Source organism: Erpetoichthys calabaricus, chromosome 10, assembly GCF_900747795.2.
Source record: "Erpetoichthys calabaricus chromosome 10, fErpCal1.3, whole genome shotgun sequence".
Classification (NCBI taxonomy): domain Eukaryota; kingdom Metazoa; phylum Chordata; class Cladistia; order Polypteriformes; family Polypteridae; genus Erpetoichthys; species Erpetoichthys calabaricus.
The window spans coordinates 51804476-51831992 of NC_041403.2; the positions used below are offsets into that span (position 1 = coordinate 51804476).

At 36.9% G+C, this 27517-nt stretch overlaps 1 protein-coding gene across 1 annotated transcript; it reads right to left on the reverse strand.

Annotated features, from left to right (window-relative positions):
• Nucleotides 1–2979: 2979 nt before the first annotated feature.
• rabggtb (Rab geranylgeranyltransferase subunit beta) lies at nt 2980–27218 on the reverse strand. Its single transcript, XM_028811192.2, has 9 exons — nt 27127–27218; nt 25888–25995; nt 13102–13299; nt 7381–7486; nt 6511–6563; nt 6301–6411; nt 4886–5011; nt 4324–4473; nt 2980–3737 (listed from the first exon to the last, which is right to left on the reverse strand). The coding sequence occupies exons 1-9, from the start codon at nt 27127–27129 to the stop codon at nt 3597–3599; spliced, it is 996 nt and encodes a 331-aa protein (XP_028667025.1). The 5' UTR covers nt 27130–27218; the 3' UTR covers nt 2980–3596.
• Between the last annotated feature and the right edge of the window lie 299 nt (nt 27219–27517).

Here is a 27517-nt window from a genome sequence, read left to right on the forward strand (position 1 = left end):
TTCTTTCAATTATATGGTGTAGGACTCCCTTTTACTGTTTTAAGGTATGATCAAAAAATAAACATTTCATTTTACCCTTGAAATTGTGCTTGGTTGACTTGGTGACTGGTGGGTGGGGCTCTGGGGCACAGTCCAGTCTCTAAATTTAATTGGGTGACATAAGCATTAAGCTGTAGGTCAAAGACCTAAAATAAAATACATGCTTAACGACAGAAAGCACCAGAAAGAACAGGTGAAATGTTTAAAATGAAATGCCCTACTGCATGGTTTCCACATTGAAGAAGAAAACTACACAAAACAAAAAGTGGAAAGTGCGTCAGTTGAGGATCAAGAAAGCCTCGAAAAACCCAGTAACAAGTCCAATGATGCTGGTGGGCTACAAACCTTTTAAGCACTGATTGGATAGAAGTGACAATACAATATAAAAAAAATACACACTACATTCTCCCAATTCTTCTCCTCTACTTTTAAACTTTAAATTAGCCGATTATTATGATTTCTAATATTATGATTTCTAACTAAACATTCCAGTGAATACGCTTGTCACCATACTGCTGCTTTGTTTGAAAAAGACCACAAACTTGTAAGACGAGATTAATAACAAAAGCTAGCATTTGATCCACAGTCCAACGAATTAAAATTTCCTTACCTGTAGTTAAAAGGCCATCACAAAACTATGTAACATTTCAAAATGTTTTCCTGGAACAAATTCCTGCTTTGTTAATGCCCTGAGAGTGCAGGACATCATGTGAGAATAAACTGTACAACTAGGAGGTATGCTATGCAAAGAAGAGAAAATACAACATTATTAGAGAGTAAGGTTACATGCTAACATTGGCCAGAATAAAATTCCATTGCAAGAAAATATGATGACTAATGGGCATTTACTTTACTTTGAACTCCTATGATCTACATAAGATATTCTAAATGTAGACATTTTTTTATAACAAAGCTCTTAATAATTAGAAAGAAAAGAATATGATTGGGCAACACTAACTACAACAATATTCTGTTTAATATGAAAGTCTATTAACTGATTATTTTAAGAGTAAGCCATTACATGTATATAATTATTTTAGTTTCTTCATTGTCCATATTATTTAATATGAAAGTCTATTAACTGATTATTTTAAGAATAAGCTATTACATGTATATAAATATTTTAGTTTCTTCATTGTCCACTGACTTCCAGCACACAGTACTATAGCATAAATGAAATGAATAAGGGTCTTTAAGTAATAAAAAAATTACAGCACAAAAGGCACAAGCTTAAAATTGACATTTTAATCAATAAATAAAAATTAAACGAATAAAAGACAAAGCAGTGCAAGCAGCAGTGACAACTAATTAAAATGTGCAATGTTTATATTCACAATGTTGCTCTTCCCTGTTTTTTTAGAGATTTCCAAGTCCCCTGTTTAAAGAACACCAGCCTAACACATTAATTAATGGACACAAGTGGGTCAGACTGATTAAGCAAACTCCTGGGAGAAGTTCAGCTATGCACTTATTTCATCCTCAGTGGTAAAATTTCCACCTCACACTCAATACAACAGCTTGCCCTACTTTCACTAAAATCCTATATAATGTATTTGTAAGGTGTAAACTTTAGCTATTAAATAACAAAGTTATGCTATTTCAACTTGTGGCAACAACCGACTCAACATGCTATGAATTCATCACTTTTTAAATTTTATTTTCCAACTACAGAAATCAGTAAAATCAGTAACTGGTGTTAGTTATCCTTCTGTAATAAGTCACTGTAATGATTCATGTGGAAAAATCAATATATTTAATGTGAATTTTGAAGTTCACCTCCAACATATTTATATTTCAACATAACCTAATACTTGTTTGAATTGCTAATGCTGGAGTGGCTAGTAAAGCAAAGAAATACATTTGCCTTTGGTGTAAAATAAAATCATGAATGAACTGAACATTTTTTGGCAAACTTAACTTTGTTTTCTTTGCCATTAAGAAATAATGTATGACATACTGTATATTAAATGCAGATGGAGAGACATAAGAAATAGCTTATAATAGAAGGCAATTTTAACAAAGTAAAGGTATACTATAATGTAGATACGTTTTCTCTTTAATATACATGTGTTGCTGATTTTCACACTAGCCAATTAATAAAGGAGGCCAAATTTGATGACAGACTAAGAGCAGAAATCAATCTGCTTAGTTGAATCCAGAAACTGACCTTTAATTGATAGTGCTTGGAGGAAAATCTAGTATACAGTGCCTATAAAAGTATTCACCCCTTTGGAAGTTTTCACATTTTATTATTGTAAAACATTGAATCGGAGTGAATTTTTTTTGACACAAATCATCAAAAAAAACCAAAAATAACGTTATAATGAAAACAGATCTCTATAAAGTGATCTAAATTTATTATAAATATAAAACACAAAATAATTTATTTTGGTATAAAATATTTATCCCCTTTAATATGCCACACCTGACCTGAAGCGCACCTTATTTGGAGACTTGTAAGGATTAATAAACACAATAAAGGCAAAATCAGCCTTACACACAACTCTGTGAAAGACTGAAAAGAGCAAGTTAGGGGATGGAGATAAGAAAATATCCAAGTCACTGAATATCCACTGGAGTCCAGTTAAATCAGTCATTATTAAATGGAAAGGGTATGGCACAGCTGTAAATCTACCTGGAGCAGATCCACTGATTCAATGCTAAATTAAAATAATAAAATTTGAAAACCTCCAAGGGGGTTACTTTTTAGGTGTGAAACCTATGGAGCTAGACGTGAAAAAATCTGCAATAAAAGGTGCAAAAATAAAAATTCAAAAGTAACCCACTTCTGGTGGCAAAACAGAGGCCAGCTTCCTATAAACATTAAAATGTGGACAAAATATTCAAAAATCATAATAACGAAACTTCTGTAGTTCAATTGGTCAACACCAATGTGGAAATTACTTAATGCAATAATGGAAAAAAATGTTGCTACAGCTGTACCATAGATACTGAAATCCTTTATTACATTTGGAAATTAGAGTTAAATCCTTTATTGATTCCAAACCTGTGTAATAAATGTGCGCATAGTATGCACTGCATCAATGGTGCAGCATGAGATAGAACTTTAATTATAAATACAACAATAGTGTGTCAAACTGCTAGCACAGACATTAATGACTATTACTGCATAATGGATTAGAGTACTAGGAAAATAGAATACTTGTAAACAATTCTTTCTGTTATCTATATCTTTATCACTTAGATATAGTAAAATCCATGTCTTCATTATTTGAATAACCTTCAATCCATTAAACAGTTGATCATATTTTAAATATATATATATATATCCATCCATCCATGTTCCAACCCGCGGAGTCCGAACACAGGGTCACGGGGGTCTGCTGGAGCCAATCCCAGGGCACAAGGCAGGAACCAATCCTGGGCAGGGTGCCAACCCACCGCAGATATTATATATATATATATATAAATATTAAAGATTATTTAAAATACAGGACAGTATTTTTTTGTCTTCAAGTTTACGTTTGGAAATCCAATATTATTTTCCTCTTATATGTACTTTAAACATGATGGTGTCAGTTCATATGTAATTAAGTTTAGTTTAGAATTTCTGGATGTACGTTCATTCTCTGCAGGACTTCTTCAGGCATACAAAAAACTGGGTTCACAGGCTTGATATGCTCATCACCCAGAAGTGATAAACCAGCAATTCCAAACAGTGTATGAAAAGGATCCACCTAGCGAAAAAGAAACAAGAAAGAAGTGATTAAAAATTAATATTGTCTAAAGAAACAGCACTCAGAAGCAATATTGTAATACTGCAATAACGTAATGGAAAATTCTACTAGGAAAAAATGTAATAAAAAGGCATATAATTTATTATGCACATGTAATTTTCCAAGAAAGAAAAATCCAGAAATACCTCTAAATCTGTTAAAGTTGTACAAAAAACAAAAATACTTCTTCTTTGCCTGCAAGTTATCATAGAAACCTATGATTTGAATATTAAAACTAAATCCATTTTCCTTCAGCTCTCAGGAAAAAAAAAAAACCACAAAATACACCTTTTACTTTTTTACCTCAATATTATAAAAAAAATACAAGGATGTAGAGGCTTCTAAAATAACAAAAAATTAAGGATGGGGGAAACTGAGTCAACCTGGGATGGTATGCCATATTGAAACATACAATAAAAAAAGAAACACAATTATGTCCATTCAGAGTTAATCGATTTAAAATCTTTTCTAGTTTGATGTTTAAAAGAGTTGACTCAAATGATTTGTTCCTGGTGTTCGGATTTAAGAAAAAACAATAAATACTTGCCATATCTCCTGGCCTGTCAGCAAAGCCCCCTGTCTCCTCATCCTGGCAGGCCAAGATAAAACTACGCAGTTTATTTTTGTCAATCCAGTGGATTCTCTTAATAATTTTCAATGATGCCAGTACCCACCAGGAATAACAAACATCTGGTAACTGAAATGGTAACAAAAAATGTAAAAACGTTGGTTTTTAATCCCCAAAACAAGGTACACGATTTATTTGTCTTTTAACTACTTTATAATAGCTTAGTTAATTAGGTACCAATGACAGAAAAGAATGGAAACAAATTGCCTTTGTCCAAATAGAAATGAGCAATTTAATAACAATGAAGCCTAGGGTATTAAAATATGGTAATGCTTCCTTTTCTAAAAGCTGACTCATTTACAAACACCATTTTAAAATTGGGTTTTCTGAGCATGTCTCATTTTAAGCAGAGCTAAGACTTAAAGAAATATTTACACATATAATCCTGTCTCATTTACTCTCAGGCTGACAAAATTTATTTAATTGAACTATTTAATTTATTTGTTGTCAAAGTGCCACCTAAAAAATTTTGTTAAAATACCTTTTCTGGTCTGCCATTTAACCCTCCTGATGGTAGTTGTCTCTCACAAAGCCACCACCCAAGCAAGTCGGCATTTACATGATGCAGCTGATTAGTTATAGATAAGAATCCTGTGCAGCAATAAATCTGAAACAGGATTTCAAAACAAGATTCAGTTCATTTTTATTAAGCAAGAAAAATATGGCAATGTTTACATGTAACAATAAATAAAATCATGCATACTGTACGTTTTATGAAAGAGAAAGCACAATAGCTAATTTTCTTTCTTCAGTCCTATCTTACATCTATATCAACTGATGGACAGCATTACAATTCACAATTTATTCTTTAAAAAGGGTTAAGAAATTGTTAGATCTAATTTTATATGTAGTTTCTCATGTCTTGTTAAAGACTCCTTGACCTTGATAGAGGTATAAGATAGCTTGGACATTTAGTAATGGATGAAGCAAGGGGAAATAAAATAAAGGCTGATAGTTAAATACTAGAGTCAGCTTATCTGACAGACTGGGAAATAGCAAGACAAGGAGGGTCCATTGGTGCTTATCTGCTGTCACAGCCAGTGTCTTCTGTCAGTTTCATTGTGTTATATCCTTTCAACTACTGCATGTGTGAAACCTGAGGTCTCACTGAAGGTGAATTTTCTGACAGATGCCACTGCAACATTCTGTATTTTACATTAGCAAATACTTAGAAGAGTTACATAAACTAAATTTAATAATATCAAATATTATTTTGTCAATTATGTTTTAGTCATTCTGTAAATTAAAAAATTTTGTTGTGGCATTATTTACTGCAATTTTTTTGGCTTAATTATGGAAACTACGCATGCAAACTAAGGCTTAACAATAATATAGCATACAATTTAATTTGAGCCTTAGCACTGTTATAAATAACTAACCAATGTACAGCTGCAGGTAAACATTATTACACTTAACACTTGCCATGATAAAATCCCTAAACAGTTGTCTAAATAGGCACAATACACAACAGGAATTAAATCAGCTAATATATATTTAAAGAAATGAGAGTACGGTAATTACTTTTAAGCTCCAATGAGAAATACTTTACAACTTTGCTAGTATATTTACAGTTTTTTAAAACAGACATTAGTAAATACTCTTGTTCCACATTTTTAATTAGTCATATACGAAATATAAACTAATACTTAGATTTTTTTTAATTGTTAAATAACTAAAGACTGAAAATAAATAAATTATTAAATAGTAACATTATGAAGTCAAAAATGGACTGCAAACTGAAAATTTGTCCGATTATCAGAGAGAATGCAGAACATTAATAAATAGGTCAAAATAATAATAATAACACAGTAATAAAAAAAAATTGAAAAGTAGTTATAAAATTATTATTTAAAAAAAAAAAAAAACACCTTTTTTCTATATCCAGGCCTACAGTACCTGTCCTGCATGAGATTCAGATCCAGGTCGGCATCCAAATCCTCCATCAAAGTTCATACACGAGAGAACAAACTCAACAGCTTTGTCTATGTTAATGGCGTCTAGTTTTCCCTGAAAAAGAGTGAAAAAATTATTTTATTTAAATAAGATTCAATACATCAGCTAACATATGGGTACTAAAAAGACAGTGTTTGTTGAGTCTTTCCTCACCAGTAATGCCAGTGTTGCAGCTGCACAAAAGGAGAATCGTGTGTCTATTTCACCTGTAAGAAAACCAAAAAGATTTTATTATGCTGGATAACTGTTCAGTCTTAAAATGAAAAGCTAAGACTTTTTTTTTTTTTTTTTTTTTTTTTTAAGTTAAATGAATCAAGGATTTTTTTTTAGAATATAATGAAAATAAAAACAGAAAAAGATATGTTCTACAAAATGACAACATTATATGCAGAATGTGCGACTGGAAAGCATTGTGGCTAATGAGGTTCATTAGAAACACGGTAAGTCTCAAATGGCCAATCACTGCATGAATCTCAACACCCACATGACCTCTAACAGAACCTACTGGGACACTTTACATCATCTATACAATTTAAAGGCTAGTTTTTACATTTTTTTCTTGATAATTCAGGAATCTACTAAATAAAATCTACATAATAAAAAGAAAACAATCAGGTTTCAATATTAAAATTAAGAAACAATAACAAGCAAAAAAATATATATTTTACTGGTACAACAGAAAAATACAGTTTACTCCAGAATGTTACTTGAGGAAACATACAGTAATTACTGTACTAAATTTAAAGCATTTATCTGGTAGTAATGGTTAGGATGCTCTCACATCAATTGTGCTAAATTGTAAAACACAAAATTACTAGTTTAATTCCTGTCGGCGACTTAATGTGTTACTCCAGCCTGTCAACAGACTTTACACATAAAAGGAAAGTGGTACTAACATGATAGAAATGCTGAGTAAAATATATTTTACTTGCATTGCATTCAAACAGGAATGCAGATGATGTTCAGTTTTTGAGTACATCTCATGTATGTGAATATTTTGTTCAGATATTCTCTAAAACTCACCCCATTTATCACCAGCAAACGAACCATCCTCTTGTTGCAATGATTTCACATATTCAACAACTTTATCTGTGTCTATTACACTAAGGCTGTCATACAGTGAAAGAATCTGTAATCATAAAGAACATTATTAAAGAAAACAGAACAAATAAATATGATCAATACTTTAAGTGAATAGCACTGTGACAAAACTGCACTTTAACACCCCAACTGTCACACTCTCAGATGGCACAACAAACAGAAAAAAAATTGTTTCAGCAATCTGTGTGCTTGATAGATACAAATAAAGAATTGAAGATTACATCGTTTAAACTGTTTTGTCAGGCACTGGTAATTTTCTTAGTAGTTATACACTGTAGTTGAAGTTGAAACCACAAGATTGGTGATTCAGTTTCCATCTCTGAGCTATGTAAATATGCAGAAAGAAAAACATTAAAGCAATTTGGTAGGAAGTAATTGTGAATGGAAGCATACACAGAATATACTTTGTTCTTCCGTGAAAATCAAACAATCTGTAACCATTTTGTCTAATATTTGATTATTATATTAATCTAAACATACAACAAATAATTCTAGAATAGAAAGATTATGAAATTGATTCATGATGCAACTAACTACTATGGATAACAAATGTAAAAACTAGCCACATACTACGATGCTAATGAAGCCGAAACCAAGTATGGGGATCTAAAATACGTGATTGCGCTTAAAAGTCTACTTTTTGAACGTGATTAAAGACTAAAACATCTCCTTGCGACCAGTCTCCAGGGTGTAACACACTTTTATAGAGTAAAGGAAATTGCCCTGACAAAGGAATTGCACCCAATTCCACCATAAAATAATATTCCAGACTTTTTAGTTTTTTAAAATATTTGTTCATTGTCATGGTGGTACAAAGGTATCTTACAGCGCCATGAATATAGGTTATGTTATGTCTGGTCACCAACTTTGTTGAGTTTGTCCATTTTCTCAACATATGTAGGGGTTTCCTGTAATTTATCTAATAAATCAAAATGACATTTATTAAACTAGCACAGGGTTGATGTGTACGTTAGGGTGCCATGGTGTGGACTGTTGTTCTATTCAAGGTTAATTCCTGCTCTGCACCTGATGCTAACAGGATAAACTGTGACTTCTAACAACTGTGTACCGGAAAGTATAAAAAGAAGGTTCAGAAAATTAATGAATAAACACATTTTCAATTTTAATTTAAACTGTGAACACCAAATTCTCATACTTATCCAAGTCATTAACAAGCTCATCAAACACACAATATTCTTATGTTAAAAAATGAAGTACCATCTACCTCAGATTTAGTTGATTTTTCATCATTGATTCTGCACTGATATACTGCACCTCATTTTTTAGGATTTAATCAGCTAAACTGAGTTTGTCTATGCACTGATAAGGAAACGAACCATTGCTCTGTAGAATCAAGGTTAAAGGTACAATATCTGCTGTACATTATTGTGTACAGTAATCATGGCAAAGCTTTTATGAATTATAAGAAAAATAATGTATTATACTTATAGATTCACCTCAGATAATGCAGAACCGCGATAAATCATGGGTCAGGGATGATCTGGGCTCTACTGTAATTTAATACTGTCTAAAACCACAAGAGGCTCAACATGCAGCAAATTAAGATTAACTGTAGATAAACAAATCATGTATGAGGTATAATACTCAGAGAATGTGCAGCATTATTAAATCTCACTGCAATGCTATACCTCAGACATACAGAGTCAGAACCAACATGTTATGGTTACAACCAGCTCTATGATTATTTGATTATGTAGTACGAGTACAGCAGCATGTTGAACCCAGCCATAGGGGATGTTTCTTTGTGCTGGTCCCAAGCCCAGATAAATGGGGAGGGTTACGTCAGGAAGGGCATCCGATGTAAAATTTTGCAAGATCAATATGTGGACAACGATACAAATTTCCATACCAGATCAGTTGAGGCACGGGTTAACAATGGCTGCCAACAGGGTGCTGGCCGAAATTGGGCTACTATTGGCCAAAGAAGCAGAAGAAGACAGGGGGAGATGTGTCCGGAGGCAAGTGAAAGGTAAAGAGAGTGGAACTGAGGGTAGGAACTTTGAATGTTGGCAGTATGACTGGTAAGGGGAGAGAGTTAGCCAAAATAATGGAGAGAAGGAAAGTTACTGTATTGAGCCTGCAAAAAAAAAAAACAAACGCCAGGTGGATCAGAGGTGGATTCAAATTGTTCTATCATTGTGTGGACTGGAAGAGAAATGGGGTAGGAATTATTCTGAAGGAACAATATGTCAAGAGTGTTTTGGAGGTGAAAACAGTGTCAAACAGAGTAATGATTATGAAGCTGGAAACTGGAGGTGTGATGATAAATGTTGTTAGTGCATATGACCTGCAAGTTGGGTGTGCGATGGCCGAGAAAGAAGATTTCTGGAGTGAGATGTATGAAGTGATGGACAGTGTACCCAAGCGACAAAAAGTGGTGATTGGAGCAGATTTCAATGGACATGTTGGTGAAAGGAACAGAGGAGATGGGGAGGTGATGGGTAGGCATGGTGTCAAAAAGAGGAATGAAGAAGGTCAGATGATAGTGGATTTTGTGAAAAAGATGGGCTTGGCTGTGGTGAATACTTATTTTAAGAAGAGGGAGGAACATAGGGTGACATACAAGACTAGAGGAAGATGCACACAGGTAGATTATATCAGTGCATCTGGAAAGTATTCACAGCGCATCACTTTTTCCACATTTTGTTATGTTACAGCCTTATTCCAAAATGGATTAAATTCATTTTTTTCCTCAGAATTCTACACACAACACCCCATAATGACAACGTGAAAAAAGTTTACTTGAGATTTTTGCAAATTTATTAAAAATAAAAAAATTGAGAAAGCACATGCACATAAGTATTCACAGCCTTTGCCATGAAGCTCCAAATTGAGCTCAGGTGCATCCTGTTTCCCCTGATCATCCTTGAGATGTTTCTGAAGCTTAATTGGAGTCCACCTATGGTAAATTCAGTTGATTGGACATGATTTGGAAAGGCACACACCTGTCTATATAAGGTCCCACAGTTGACAGTTCATGTCAGAGCACAAACCAAGCATGAAGTCAAAGGAATTGTCCGTAGACCTCCGAGACAGGATTGTCTCGAGGCACAAATCTGGGGAATGTTACAGAAAAATTTCTGCTGCTTTGAAGGTCCCAATGAGCACAGTGGCCTCCATCATCCGTACGTGGAAGAAGTTTGAAACCACCAGGACTCTTCCTAGAGCTGGCCAGCCATCTAAACTGAGCGATCGGGGATCGGGAGAAGGGCCTTAGTCAGGGAGGTGACCAAGAACCCGATGGTCACTCTGTCAGAGCTCCAAAGGTCCTCTGTGGAGAGAGGAGAACCTTCCAGAAGGACAACCATCTCTGCAGCAATCCACCGATCAGGCCTGTATGGTAGAGTGGCCAGACGGAAGCCACTCCTTAGTAAAAGGCACATGGCAGCCCACCTGGAGTTTGCCAAAAGGCACCTGAAGGACTCTCAGACCAGGAGAAAGAAAATTCTCTGGTCTGATGAGACAAAGATTGAACTCTATAGTGTGAATGCCAGGCGTCACGTTTGGAGGAAACCAGGCACCGCTCATCACCAGGCCAATGCCATCCCTACAGTGAAGCATGGTGGTGGCAGCATCATGCTGTGGGGATGTTTTTCAGTGGCAGGGACTGGGAGACTAGTCAGGATAAAGGGAAAGATGACTGCAGCAATGTACAGAGGCATCCTGGATGAAAACCTGCTCCAGAGCGCTCTTGACCTCAGACTGGGGCGACGGTTCATCTTTCAGCAGGACAACGACCCTAAGCAAACAGCCAAGATATCAAAGGAGTGGCTTCAGGACAACTCTGTGAATGTCCTTGAGTGGCCCAGCCAGAGCCCAGACTTGAATCCGATTGAACATCTCTGGAGAGATCTTAAAATAGCTGTGCACCAACGCTTCCCATCCAACCTGATGGAGCTTGAGAGATGCTGCAAAGAGGAATGGGCGAAACTGGCCAAGGATAGGTGTGCCAAGCTTGTGGCATCATATTCAAAAAGACTTGAGGTTGTAATTGCTGCCAAAGGTGCATCGACAAAGTATTGTGCAAAGGCTGTGAATACTTATGTACATGGGATTTCTCAGTTTTTTTATTTTTAGTAAATTTGCAAAAACCTCAAGTAAACTTTTTCATGTTGTCATTATGGGGTGTTGTGCATAGAATTCTGAGGAAAAAAATGAATTTAATCCATTTTGGAATAAGGCTGTAACATAACAAAATGTGAAAAAAAGTGATGCGCTGTGAATACTTTCCGGATGCACTGTATCCTATGCAGAAGAGTCAATTTGAAGGAGATTGAAGAATGCAAAGTGGTGGCAGGGGAAAGTGTAGTTAGGTAACATAGGATAGTGGTCTTTAGGATGATGTTGGAGATCAAGAAGAAGAGGAGGAGATTGTGGGCAGAGCCAAGGATCAAATGGTGGAAGTTGGAAAAGGAAGACTGCAAGGTTGAGTTTAGGGAGAAGGTAAGACAGGCACTGGGTGGCAGTGAAAAGCTGCCAGACAGCTGGGCAACTAGAGCAGAAGTAGTAAGGGTGACAGCAAGAAGAGTGCTTGGCGTGACATCTGGACAGAGGAAGGAGGAAAAGGAAACCTGGTGGTAGAATGGGGAAATCAAAAATTTATCACAGACTGATCCAGCTCACATCAATTTCATGACGGCAACTCATAATGTGACTTAGTAGTTACTGTGTACAGTCCCCACGTGCCTATATGCACTCATGGCAACGTCTGGGCACGCTCTTGATAAAGACAATTCCTTTTTGGGGGGTTGTCTTGCTATTGTCGCTCCAGTGCACCAGTTGTCACTTTCATTTGCAACAAAGCAGAAGAATTTGATTTACAATTGCTTATGCTTCCTAACTGGATAGAATGGTATCCCTGAAGCTTAATTCACTTAGTGTTAGACTGTGATGATTAAGTGTTCCCTTAATGTTTTGGGCAGTGTATATACAGGCGCTGTCCCGTTTTAAGAGTGAATTTGCAAAAATTAATTGAGATTCTATTTTGGATTAAATTATACATTCATAGAATAAGAATTTGTTTAAAAACAGGGATGTCTTTCACCTTACAACAATTAACATGTTGCCTTCTTTCCTTATCACTTCCTAAATAATGATACTCCTCTTCACTAGCAGAACCTGAGTAACTGAACAAACTGTTCATTTAGCAGTACTCTGAGGCACATCTTTGGATGAATATGGTTTCAGAGGATCACCATTTTCTTAAGCGAAACCCACCCTCTAAACCATTTGAATTAGGGCACCATGCACAATACTCCATTTGTCAGTATCCTCTAGTTTTAGATAGATAGATAGATAGATAGACAGATAGATAGATAGATAGATAGATAGATAGATAGATAGATAGATAGATAGATTTTTTATTCCTTCAGTGAAATAACATTCAAACAACACCTTCGATGAACCATGTTCCAGAAAAACTCCTTATAAAATGCCACCATATAATCAGATATTACTCTAAAGTACAGTATAATTAATGTTGCATTATAATACTTAAATTGATAATCATTTGTGAAAAGGAAATTGTATATGATTGTTTAAAGTCAATTTTGTAATAGCTTCATTTTGACAGAATTTAATAACCACAACACAATTTTAAAAATTAAGCACTAAACCATTTACCTGCACTGCACTAAGTGTATAAAGCAAGTGAGGATCATGGCCTATGCTGGCACTAATCCCTCCACAGTCATGCTGGCAGGATTTGATAAATTCTATTATTTCATCTTTACTCATTCGTGAAAGCTGTCCCATAAGATCCATTACTGTCAGACCCCAATAGATTCCACTCATTCGCAGATATTCTGAAAGAGTATACTCCTGTTAAAGACAAAATGTTAAGAGTAGATAGGTCAATAAGCCATGAAAATTACATTTTAAACAGATCCAGTTCAACTGAAGTTAATATTAACTTTCATCAATTTTGCAATAGACCAACTGCACTCATGGCGTAATTGCACAGAGTACACTACAACCACCTAACAGCTATTTTATCTGCAAAGCATAACTGACAAATATTGTCTATTTAGAAATAAAGCTGGAAGCACTAAATTTTTAGATATTTTTAATATTTGAAATGATTGTGTAATTAAGCATTACATATCTCTTCATTTTATTCTGTTTAATCATTTAAGGCACCTAAAACAATGTTTTACAAAAGAATAAAAATTTACACTATAGATTACTCATTTTACAAATATTTTATTGTGCTACATAAAATTAAACATTATGCTAAACAGCAAAGCATTATGTATGCAGTGTTTCATCCTCGGGGTATGAACATTGTCCAGATAATTGTGCATTAACGTTTATGAGAAATGAGTACATGTAAACAATATTGAACAAAAAGATTTTTTTTCAAAGAGATACATGAAATGGAAATTTCATAAAGAAAGTAAAAGGAAGTTTAATTTTGGAGAAATGAACATGATCAGTAAAAGTACAAAACTACAAAGCTGGCATTGCATGATCTTATTTTATAGCATTACATGTGTTGTCTGTTGGGTTCTCGTTCAGCAATTTACTTTCCATATTCAAGGATATACTGCATACTATTCAGAACCTTTGAACTGGTTTTAGCCCTATCACCAATTGTGCAGTTTGCATGCTCCTATGTCTCTATGTCTGTTCATCCACAAAATGTACAGGTTAGGTAACTTGACAACTTTAAATTGACCCATTACACACAGCAATTTGTTAATGTTGTGATTTCTGGTTAGCTGTTGCTGTTACAAATAACAGAAATATAAGAGCTATCATTGTAAATAAGTATGATGATTTTGTAGAAGACTGTGATCAATTCAATTTTGTAAAGAGTGACAAACAACTTTGGTATTATTTACGTTTAAATCCAATCCCATGAAAGAGTTTTTTTTTACCTTTCTTATACAGACATCACAGTCTTAATGGATTCCTAAATTCAATTTGGTACAGCTTTCTGAAGCACTTATTGGTGCAAATGCTTGCCTTTTCATCTTCTGAACACTCAAATTTCCTCAAGTAAAAGCTGTATTATATTTATGGATCTTCACTCCCCCTTGTGGAAGTAAAAAATATTGCCTACCACAAGCATCAACACAACCACACATATGGTAGGTGCTGTAAAGAAAATCAAAGACATATATTCCCATGTGGCCCACATTGTAAATAATATATGTACAATTTTCATAATCAAGTTCAAGTTCAAGTTCAAGTAGGCTTTATTGTCACTTCAACCATATACAGTTAGTACACAGTGAAACGAAACAACGTTCCTCCAGGACCAAGGTGCTACATGCAACATAAATTTACAACATAAATTAACAGAAAAACTAAACTAGCTAACTAAGAGGCCTAGTTAGCTGGCTAGCAGAGACAAGACAGACTGACCTAACATAAATTACCTAACATGAATTACCTAACATGAATTACAACATAACTCAACAACAACTAACTAACTATCTAAGGAAGACTTTTTTAACCAGACAGCATTGTCTCAAGGGTGCACGAATTCATGCTGTTGGTGCCAAATTGTGACTTGTCCATTTGTGTGCCTCAGCAAAAATCAAGATTCATCAGATCAGGCCACATTGTTCCACTCTTTTTCAAGTTTGGTGAGCCTCTGCCCAATGCAGCCTCAGCTTTCTGTTCTTGGAACAGGAATGGAATGTGGCATTCTGCTATTGTAGCTTATCTGCCTCAAGAGTGGATATATAGTGCATTCTGAAATGCTCACAAGAGTTGTATGAAGTGGTCATCTGAGTTACCATAGCCTTTTTGTCAGCTCAAAACTAGTCTGGCCATTCTCCTCTGACCTCTCCCATCAGCAAGGTGTTTTCTGTCTGCCAACCTAAATGGGTGTTATTTTGGTTTTCCTACCATTCCGCGTAAACTCTAAAGATGGCGGTGTGTGAAAATCCTACGAAATTAGAAGTTATAGAATACTCAAACCAGCCAGTCTGGCACACCAACAATCATGCCAAGGTCAAAATCAGTGAGATCACATGTTTTCCCCATTCTGGTGTTTGATGTGGACATTAACTGACACTCCTGTGCTGTATCGGAATGATTTTATGCATTGTGCTGATTCCACAGGATTCACTGATTAGATAACTGCATGGATAAGCATGTGTACAGGTGTTCCTAATAACTTGCTTAGCGAGTGTATGTAAATGTTTAATGCCTATTTTCTGAAAATAATTACACTGTAGGGAAATCACTAAAGAAAGAAAACTTCCAAAAATTGTACAATAATATAAAAAGACAATACTATTGATTCTTATAACTACAAGCCAGTTAGCATCATATGCAATTCAAGAGTTTTAATACATCCAACTTTAAAGAAAATTATGAAAACACATCAGGTTAAAACATAGCAACAATCAATCAGCATGAACTAGGCTGGGGTTATGTTTCACTAATATAATAAGTAAAAAGCAACAAAACATTTGATTAGAGGTGCATTTATACCACATTCATCATGAGTTTCCAAAGGTTTTTGACAAGTAAACTCAGCAGAGGTTAATGCTGAAACTAATAATTATATGAAACCGATAGATAAAAGAACCGTTTCCAAACAGATGTAAAATGTCTTAAAACAGAACAAGTAACATAATAGAAGAATTTTTTTTTTTTCAGAAAACATACCTTTAGCATAAATAACCTAGCAAAGAAGTAAATAACAAGCTGGGTTATATTTGCATATGACAGTAAACTAAGCCGAACTGTAGATACCCAGGAAACCTCAAATGTATTTTAGAACACGGACTTGGGCAGATATATAGCAGACGAAATTTATTGGATGTGGTTTGCATTTTCTCTGTATCTGTGCAGATATTTTCCACGTGTTCTGATTTTCTCCAGCATCACAAAGACAAATGCATTAGATTAGATAGATAGATACTTTATTAATCCCAATGGGAAATTCACATTCTTCAGCAGCAGCATACTGATACAGTAAATAATATTAAATTAAATAATGATAATAATGCAGGTGAAAAACAGACAATAACTATGTATAATGTTAAATGTTAACGTTTACCCCCCCCCCCCCCCCCCGGATGGAATTAAAGAGTCGCATAGTTTGGGGGAGGAACGATCTCCTCAATCTGTCAGTGGAGCAGGACAGTGACAGCAGTCTGTCGCTGAAGCTGCTCTTCTGTCTGGAGATGATACTATTAAGTGGATGCAGTGGATTCTCCATAATTGATAGGAGCCTGCTGAGCGCCCTTCGCTCTGCCACAGATGTTAAACTGTCCAGCTCCATGCCAACAATAGAGCTTGCCTTCCTCACCAGTTTGTCCAGACGTGAGGCGTCTTTCCTCTTAATGCTGCCTCCCCAGCACACCACTGCGTAGAAGAGGGCGCTCGCCACAACTGTCTGATAGAACATCTGCAGCATCTTATTGCAGATGTTGAAGGACGCCAGCCTTCTAAGGTAGTATAACCGGCTCTGTCCTTTCTTGCACAGCGCATCAGTATTGGCAGTCCAGTCTAATTTATCATCCAGCTGCACTCCCAGATATTTATAGGTCTGCACCATCTGCACACAGTCACCTTTGATGATTACTGGGTCTATGAGGGGTCTGGGCCTCCTAAAATCCACCACCAGCTCTTTGGTTTTGCTGGTGTTCAGGTGTAGGTGGTTTGAGTCGCACCATTTAACAAAGTCATTGATTAGGTCCCTATACTCCTCCTCCAGCCCATTCCTGATGCAGCCCACGATAGCACTGTCATCAGCGAACTTTTGCACATGGCAGGACTCCGAGTTGTATTGGAAGTCCGATGTATATAGGCTGAACAGGACCGGAGAAAGTACAGTCCCCTGTGGCGCTCCTGTGTTGCTGACCACAATGTCAGACGTGCAGTTCCCAAGACGCACATACTGAGGTCTGTCTTTAAGATAGTCCACGACCCATGCCACTAGGTATGAATCTAATTTCATCTCTGTCAGCTTGTCCCTAAGGAGCAGAGGTTGGATTGTGTTGAAGGTGCTAGAGAAGTCTAGAAACATAATTCTTACAGCACCACTGCCTCTGTCCAAGTGAGAGAGGGATCGGTGTAGCATATAGATGATGGCATCCTCTGCTCCCACCTTCTCCTGATATGCAAACTGCAGAGGGTCAAGGGCGTGTTGAACCTGTGGCCTAAGGTGGTGAAGCAGTAGCCTCTCCATGGTCTTCATCACATGTGATGTCAGAGCAACAGGCCGAAAGTCATTCAGCTCACTAGGACGTGATACCTTTGGGACTGGGGTGATACAAGATGTTTTCCAAAGCCTCGGGACTCTCCCCTGTTCCAGGCTCAGGTTGAAGATGCGCTGTAGAGGACCCCCCAGCTCCGATGCACAGACCTTCAGCAGTCGTGGCGATACTCCATCTGGACCCGCTGTTTTGCTGGCACGAAGTCTCCTCAGCTCTCTGCTCACTTGCGCTGTTGTAATTATGGGTGGGGATGTCTTTCCTATGCTGGTATCAGCAGAAGGATGTGTGGAGGGTGCAATACTCCGAGGTGAGTGTGAGAGTGGGTTAGGGTGGTCAAACCTGTTAAAGAAGTTGTTCATTTGGTTTGCTCTCTTCACGTCTCTCTCGATGGTGGTACCCCGCTTCGAGCTGCAGCCAGTGATGATCTTCATCCCATCCCACACTTCCTTCATGCTGTTATTCTGCAACTTCTGCTCCAGCTTTCTCCTGTACTGCTCCTTCACCGCCCTGAGCTGGACTTGGAGTTCCTTCTGCACGCGCTTGAGCTCATGCTGATCACCGTCTTTAAAAGCCCTTTTCTTCTGGTTCAAAAGGCCCTTGATGTCACTTGTAATCCATGGCTTGTTGTTAGCATAGCAGCGTACTGTTCTTACTGGAACTACAATGTCCATACAGAAGTTGATGTAGTCAGTAGTGCAGTCAACAACTTCCTCAATGTTCTCACTATGAGATCCCTGCAGGATATCCCAGTCTGTAGTTCCAAAACATTCTCTCAGAGTATTCTCAGCCTCCGGGGTCCACTTCCTGAATGATCGTGTGGTTACAGGTAGGACTCTCACTTTTGGTTTATAGTGAGGCTGAAGCAGAACCAGGTTATGATCTGCTTTCCCAAGCGCAGGCAGCGGGGTGGCGCTGTATGCGTCTTTAACGTTTGCATACAGTAAATCAATAGTCTTATTTCCCCGGGTGTTACAGTCCACATACTGGGAGAATGCAGGTAATGTTTTGTCCAGCGTCACATGGTTAAAGTCTCCAGCGATTAGCACAAGCGCTTCAGGGTGCTGCGTTTGTAACTTAGCAACAGCAGAATGGATGATGTCACTCGCTGACTCCTCGTCTGCCCGAGGAGGTATGTACACGATGACAACAATGACATGTCCAAACTCTCTGGGCAAGTAGTAGGGACGTAAACTTACGGCCAACAGTTCGATATCCCTGCAGCAAGTGGAGATTTTGATGTTAACATGTCCAGAGTTACACCACCGTGTATTAACATAGAGAGCGAGTCCTCCTCCTTTGTGCTTCCCACAGGTACTTGCATCTCTGTCCGCTCTAACTGTGCTAAACCCGGGTAGCTCCACGTTGGCATCTGGGATGGTGTTATTTAGCCAGGTTTCGCAAAAACACAACAAACTGCATTCTCTGTAGGTCCTGACATTTTTCACCAGCGCAGCCAGTTTGTCGATCTTATTTGAGATTGAGTTTACATTCCCCATAATCACAGAAGGCACCGAAGGCTTGAAACGCCACTTTCTCGCAAGCCGCTTCATTTTTAGTTTAGTGCCGGCTCTGCTGCCACGATACCGCCTTCTTACCTCGTCAGGTAAATAGGGAACCACACCGGCACTGGCATTTGTTCTCAGCGCTCGAAGTTGAGATTACGTGTAATGTTTAAGATAGCTTTGGGTGAAAGAGTGCAAGTGCTCACTGTAGCAGAGTGACACGTAATCCAAGGATGATTCCTTGTCCCATACTACTGTGATAGGGTCTGGCTATCTTTATTTATTACTTTTAACTAGATTAAGTGGGTACAAAAAGTGTATGACCTTTAAATATATTTGAAATAATGTAAACTCTCTCATTTTAAGTTTTTTTTTTTATTTATTGATTTTATTTTTTATTATTTACTTTACTTTATTATTTACTAAGTACTTTATTATTTTTAAAGGTTTAGAAAAAAAAAAAAAAAGTTTGAAACAACCCCTACCCCTGAGAATGAGAGCTAGGCCAGCCGTGTAAAACTTTATGCTAGTAAAAATAAGTAAATAGATAAATTTATAAATGAATAAAGATAAACTGAGTAAAAGAGGGGAGAGAACCAGCTTCCTCAAATTAAATGCTTATTCTAAAATGTTATTGATTAGATCCTGTCAGGTTTTGAAAAGGTTTTGTACAGATCCTCGAAGCGCAAATTAGATTTTTACCAGTTTCAAACAGTATACAATATCAGTTACAAAACTGACTTAGAATAGGTGAGTTAGGATTCTTCCAGTCGAGCAAGATAAGTCTATGTGCCAGTAGTGTAGTAAAGGCAATTACAGTTTGTTTGTCGTTCTCCACTTTAAGCCCATCTAGAAGTACACCAAACACAGCTGTTAGTGGATTAGGAGGGATTGTGACACCCAGGCTGTCTAAAAGGAATTTAAAGATTTTGGTCCAAAATCATGTTAATTTGGTGGAGGCCCAAAACATGTGGCCCAGTGAGGATGGAACTTGATTGTAGTGTTCACAGGTTGGATCTTGCCCTGGAAACATTTTGGACAATTTTTAAATGAGAGAGATGCACTCGATATATAATTTTGAGTTCAATAATTCTATGCTTTGCGCATATGGAGCTCAAGTGAATTCTGCACATTGCTGCTTTCCACTCCTTTTCTGAAATGTTGAGTGAGAAATCCTTTTCCCATTGTTCTCTCATAAAAATACAGTCATCCCTCACCTATTGCGGGGGTTACGTTCCAGAGCCCCCCGCGATAGGTGAAAATCCGCGAAGTAGCGACCTATATTTATTTTATTATTTATACATATTTTAAGGCTTTATAAACCCTTCCCACACTCTTATAAACCTTTCTCACTCTCGTTAACCTTTCCCACACTCTTATAAACACTTCCTATGCTCTTAAACACTTTCTACATTCTTAAACACCGCAGACCAACACTGCACACAGCGATCAGACGTCGATGTGTCTGCACTCGCTTTGTGAAGGGGGGAAGCTGAACTCACGCTGAGCAGAAATGGACTTTGTGCTGCTTCTGCCAAAATGCCTGCTTGTCGCTCTGCGCGTTCGGAAGGAGGAGGAGGAGTGGGGGTGTGTGAGGGCTGAACGCACGTTTGCTCAAACCCCCCTCCCCGGAGGCGCAGTACGCTCCTGCCACTTCGCATTGTCAAGGGGGTGGGGAGCTGAATGAACGCTAAGGAGAAGTGGTCTTTGTGCTGGCTTTGTGCTGCTTGTCGCTCTGCGTGTCAATAATTTAAAAGCCTGTACATCACCTATTTTCCTGTCTCACTGTCTTGTCTTGCGTGAAGTTAAAATGTTTTATAATAGTGAGATGTTACTCATATCCTTAGCCTGACATCCACATATCATATGTATTAACAAAGTGTGTTTTATAAGTTTACATGTGTTTAAAGCATGTGGGATGGGTATTTTAAGGCTTAAACTATAAAAATGTTTATTTATATGGTCTTTCTATATCGCAGATTTTCTCCTGTTGCTGATGGGTCTGGAACATAACTTCTGCGATAGGCGGGCAATCACTTGTATTTAAAAACCCGCAAAGTCGTGAATCCGCGAAAAGTGAACCGCGAAGTAGCGAGGGATTACTGTAGTTTTATATATTACGGAAATGCTGTCTGAGTCCTCGAGACTGAGCAATATTTTTTTCAGCATAGAGGTAGGTGGGAGGTGAGGAAAATTGGGCAGGTACTGTTTAACAAAGTTTCAAATTTGAAGTTAGTGAAAGAAATGTGTTGCTGGAAAGTTAAATTTGGAGTGTAATTGGTCATAGGATTCAAAGTCATTGTCTATGTACAGATCTCTAAGTGATTCAATCCCGAATGTTTTTCAGGCATATGTTGGAGAGGGTGGAAAAAGGCGGTTCTCGTGCAGAGGTGCCATAGATAAAACCTTCTCTATCTTAAAATACTTCCTACATTGAGTGAAGCACAATTGGGTTTTTAGTATATTGGCGATAACTTGTATTTATTGGGGTGCAAATCAAGGAATATAAAAAAGTACTACAGGATTTTATTTCTATTGCGGACCAAGCCTGTGTATGTTCTGTCTATTTATTTGTGTCCATGTCCATGTTTTTATAGTTTGTATGTTTGCTGCCCAGTAATAAAATTGAGAGTTAGGTAGAGCCATACCACCTTCCGCCTTAGGTCTTTGTAGGGTCGCCGTTTGGATACGTGGATGTTTTGAATTCCAAATAAATGAGGTTATGGTTGAATGTAATTTCTTTTGAAATTCTGTTAGTGCTGTTAGGACTGCAGGCACAGTATTTTGTGGATCTGATATATACAGTACCATATCATCTGCATATAAAGAAGCTTTCTGTTCCAGTCCTTCTCTGATAATCCCCTTTATCTCAATAGCATTTCAACAATGAATTACAGTGGCTCAATGGTGATTGCAAAAAGCAGTGGTGACAAGGGGCATCCATGTCTGGTACCACGCTCTAGTTTAAGTAGTCTGAATGAATGTTGTTAATATAAAGTGAAGATTCTGGATTGGTATACAGTGGTTTGATCCATGTACAAATGTTCAGGCCAAACCCACATTTCTCCAATGTAGTGAAAAGGTAGTTCCATTCAACCATGTCAAATACTTTTTCTGCATTCGACGATAATATCATCTCCAGGGTGTTTGACTTTTGGGTGAATCATATTACATTAAACAGGCATCGAAGATTGGAAGCGAAGTGTCTGCCTTTAATAAATCCAGTTTGATCTTGTGATATTATAGAAGGCAGCACTTTCTTCATCCTTCTAGCTAGGACTTTGGAGAGTATCTTAATATCATTATTCAGAAGTGAAATTGCTCTGTACCATGTACATTTTAAAAAGTTCTTATTTTGTTTAGGAAAGACGGCAATTAATGCTCCGCGAAAAGTTTGAGGTAGAATTTTATTTTCTCTAGCTTCTGTAAATGATGCTAATAGAAGGGGAACTAGCTGAATTGAAGAATTTCTTATAAAATTTGGCAAGGTAGCCATCAGGACCTGCTGCTTGCCCACTCTGCAGTGAGTTTATAGCATTGAGTAATTCTGATAGTGCCAGAAGTTTATCCAGTTCCTCTGCACTAAGAGTATCTATTTGTGGTATCTGTAGTGCGTCCATAAATACATTAGATTGTGTCTTGTCTTCTTTAATCTCAGTAGAATATAAGGATTTATAGTAGTCTCCACGGTGGCGCAGTGGTAGCACTGCTGCCTCGCAGTTAGGGAGGCCTGGATTCGCTTCCCGGGTCCTCCCTGCATGGAGTTTGCATGTTCTCCCCGTATCTGCGTGGGTTTCCTCCGGGTGCTTCGGTTTCCTCCCACAGTCCAAAGACATGCAGGTTAGGTGCATTGGTGATCCTAAATTGTCCCTAGTGTGTGCTTGGTGTGTGTGCCCTGCGGTGGGCTGGCGCCCTGCCTAGGGTTTGTTTCCTGCCTTGTCCCCTGTGTTGGCTGGGATTTGCTCCAGCAGACCCCCGTGACCCTGTAGTTAGGATATAGCAGGTTGGATAATGAATGGATAGTAGTCTCTAAATGTGTGCATTATATTTTTATGGTCAATGATTTTGTCTCCGTTTGTGATTGCTGGGATTTCATTGCAAACTTCTTGCTTGTGGATTTGTTGAGCTAAGATCTTATTTGCTTTCTCTCCATGTTCATAATAATGATATCTTGATTTAAGTATGAGTTGTTCAGTTTCTTTAGTTGTTAAGAGGTTGAGCTCTGAATGTAGAGCCTGCCTTTTCCTATGAAGCGCCTCACTTGGACAGCTGACATGTTCTTGATCTATTCTAGTAATTTCGTTGATTAGCTCTGATATCTTCTTGGTTTCCAATTTATTTCTGTGGGAAAGATATGAGATAATCTGTCCTCTTCAGAAGCCCTTCAGGGTTTCCCAGAGTGTTCCTGCAGAAACCTCTGAGGATGTATTTGTCTCTAAAAAAATTGATTTGCTTGAATATAAATTCTGTACAGTTCTCGTCTGCTAATAAAAGTGGATTAAGACACCATCTGCAAGATGAGTATGTGGGACATAGTGATTTTAGCTCCAAAATCAAGGGGCATGGTCAGAAATAACAATAGCGTCGTAGTAACAAGATTTAATCGTAGGCAAGAAGTTTTCAACAAAAAAATAATCAATTCTTGAGTAGCAGTGATGCACTGGTGAGTAGAAGGAATATGTTCTTGAGTTTGGGTTTAGAAATCTCCAGGGGTCTGAAAAGTTGTAATCAGTTACAAACTGTGTAATTGTCTTTACAGTGTTAGATGTCATCACCCCTGTGGCAGGAGACCTATCTATAGGGTGGTCCAGATCTAATTATGCAATTTTCATTACGCTACAACTTGTTTATTACATAGAGAATTCATAGCACCTGCCCTGCACATAGAGATTTCCCTTAAAATTCTTTCTGTTGCTGATAGATGGCAGCACCTGCCCTGCATTCCAAAATGGTGGGGAGACGGTTGTCAGTCGAACAGTTGCATAATTAGATCTGGACCATCCTGGTAGGTCTGGATTTAAAACACGATTAAAGTCCCCAGCCATTATAATTTAATGAGTGTTCACATTGGGAATGGATGCAAATACATTTTGCATGAATTCCCTATCATCGAAATTGGGTGCATAAATATTTATCAAAATCATTTTACAGTTAAATAAATTACCTATGACAATCACATATCTCCCTTCAGGATCAGATACTACATCTGATACTATAAATGAGACTGTTCTATGTGTAAGAATTCCCACACCTCTAGTTTTCTTTGTAAAGCTGGAATGGAACATTTGGTCAGTCCAGTCTCTGTGCAGCTGAAACTGATCCTTGCTTAATAAGTGGGTCTCATGTAAAAATACTATTTTAGTGTTTATACCTGTTAAGTGAGAGAATACTTTCTTTCTCTTTAATTTGTGATTGAGGCCTTTAACATTCCAGTTCACAAAGTTAACTATCCAGTCTTGGAGATATTGCTTCTGAACTTTTGTTGTCATTTTTTAATCTTAACTGAAAATAAGACAGCTTTGACCTTAACTTCCAACTTCATGGAGTTATTGCCATGAAGCCTACTGTTAAGTTGTTACTTATAATTATAAGGATTAAAAGGACAGATTAGAGGTAGCTTGCTCACTTTTTCTCCCCCCATATTGCCTTTCCACGTGAGGCTGGACCCCAATTCCCAAAGTCCCAGTCCTCTGATATACCTAGAGACAGAGCACGTCCAAAACAAAACAAGCCCCCCAGCAGTGGCATATGAGGAATAAAATTGAGATATCTATTGCCAAAAGTTTTTTTTTTATTCTGCTGCTTGTACTGCACTTGTGAGCAGCGGAGCAATGCTAATAAATTATCCATGTTTTCACAAGATGCCTCCTCTTGTTTCAAGTTACCTGCATATTTCTAGTCTGCTTTTTTTTTTTTTTTTACAAAATACAGTATAGGCTTTAAGTAACTATCTTGCAAAGTAATTATCATTCATTTTTTGATAATACATTTAATCTGTTTTACAGATTTACAAGCTGCAGCACAGATATACTGTGATTTAACCCTAGTGTACTTTTGCCCATTACATAAAAGGCCATGCCTATTTGCACCTGAAGGTGTTAAATGGGACGTTTATTCACCCACATATTTTCATTATTGCAGACATGATGTTCTATAATTACAACAGTAACTGGTGATAAAGTCTAATTTTCATTATATCCCATCTTCATCTTTTGTGTTCTTGATGTAATCAAATTTTTTTCTGTCTGTTAACATTTTTTAACTCCAGTTTTATTACCAACAAAACACACCAGTAAACAAAGTGTAAAACAAGAATTCTATCATCTGGATATCATTAACTATATGGTTTTTATAGTGACATCCCCCCCTTTATGCAATCAGGTTGCACAGTAGACCAGCACAAAATATAATTTGCAAAATCTTTCTTAATAGTCAACTTACATATTCTGACTTCAAAAATGAATGTTTCAAATACAGGGTCATTTAAAACACAAGAAGGTTTGTATAAAGAAGTACTGACATTGATTTAGTTTAAGCAACAAAATCAGAAAAATGTCCAGCTTCAACGAAGAAACGCAGAAAACAAAGTTATATAATTTTAAATTTAAAACAGCAGCAGAATAAAGCACTAGTGCTAAAACACATGTTGATAATAGATTTTACGTAAGGCAACATATAATGTTGATTATAATATATGCAAAGTGATTAGAAAATATAATACATACATAATCATCCTTCTTTGAGCCATATGCTGCAATGTAATCCGCATGTTTGTCCAGCAGTAATGTACTGGGAGCATCAGCCTTCATAACAACATCTTTAATTTGAGTTCCCTGGAAATACACACAAAAAACAAGCTTTGTTACCGATAGATTTTAACCAAAAAAAAAAATCTATTACTGTACTATGGTTTTCTCAAAAAAAAAAATTGTAATTTTCAAAAATACTTTCAACTTGTCATTTTTAAAAATATATTTACTAATACATTTCAATTTTATTCATTGATGATTTGATGGAAAATCATCAAAGTTGCAATCCCTAATAACCGTGGCATATGTTTTATATTCTATCTATCTATCTATCTATTCCAGCTAGTCTATTGCTAATAAGGGACATAATAACTACACATCTACATGGGTTTAATTTTTATTTAAAGTGTTCTTCTAACAGACCACTATAACAAAAGCATTTTTCACAAATCAGCAAGACATTTCGAACTTTTTCGAAGAATGCAGACTTCTATTATGCAGGGGCGAGGCTCACGACCAACAACAAGAGTTTTGGTTTTTTTAAAAGTTTGTGACCGAGATAACTTTACATAAAATAACTTTATAAGATAACTTTACATACACTTTACAAACTCATAACATCCGGCGCCGCCGTGAGTGGCAGCCTTTTCAGCAGCTCCGTGTATGACTGTATATGTATGTGTACTTTTCTACTTTTATTTTTCTATTTTTATTTATTGATCACTCCTATTACTTTATTTTATGTGGATTCGTTCCCTGGACACACTTACTTTTACAAATATGTGAATTTCCCATTGGGATTAATAAAGTATCTATGTATCTATCTATCTAAAGCAAAAGCTACGCACAAAATTGTTTACTTTATAAAGACGTCCTCATCTTGCGGATGGTAATTTATATGTTTATGTCGGACAGTTGCACAATATAGCTACGAAGTATTTTATACATTTTTAACATATTATCGGGATCTTCATTTCTACCACATATAAGAATATTTAAAAAGATGCACAAGGACCTGAAAATACAGATTAAGTACTTTTTCCCAGTACGTTAACGCGATTAATAGGTTTTAAATTATTTTTAATTTGTGAGAAATATTATTAGTCCCTTCAGATGTCGAATTAAAAGACGGTACGATACACCGAACTAATCAGTAAAATCACTGTTAACACAGATAATAGTAAACTGAATGACAGTAACCGCTCCTCGACTCACCATCCTTGGATGCTTCTTACTTCCGCCTCCTGTCGCAGATTGATGACGCAACGCGGCGGCTTACCACCCATAAACGCCTCTCTTTCTTTCTCTCTGTCTCTCTCTCTCTCGCGCGCGCTCTCTGCCTACTGGCGAGTTGTTTGTTACGTAAGTAATAGAGACGATTGTTCATATTTAATTCTATGTAAATATTCCAATATATATTGGACCTTCGTGAAGTATTATTTCAAATTAGATGGACGTACGGTATCAGCTGTGAAGCAACAGGAGATACTTGTTGCCTTGAGTTTTGAGAATTAATGCGTGTGTTCGATTTTCACAACTCAGACAAAACACTGACAGTCAATAATTCCCAGTTAAAAATTTCAAAACTTAGGTGATCTGGATCTCC

What these genes read in the sequence shown, in the direction of transcription:
- rabggtb (XM_028811192.2), bottom strand. An exon ending in GCTCAAAGAAGGATGATTAT is followed by an intron (nt 13,300 to 25,887) that starts GTATGTATTATA and finishes TGTCTTTAACAG; the next exon opens with GAGTATACTCTTTCAGAATA. An exon ending in ATACACTTAGTGCAGTGCAG is followed by an intron (nt 7,487 to 13,101) that starts GTAAATGGTTTA and finishes TTATGATTACAG; the next exon opens with ATTCTTTCACTGTATGACAG.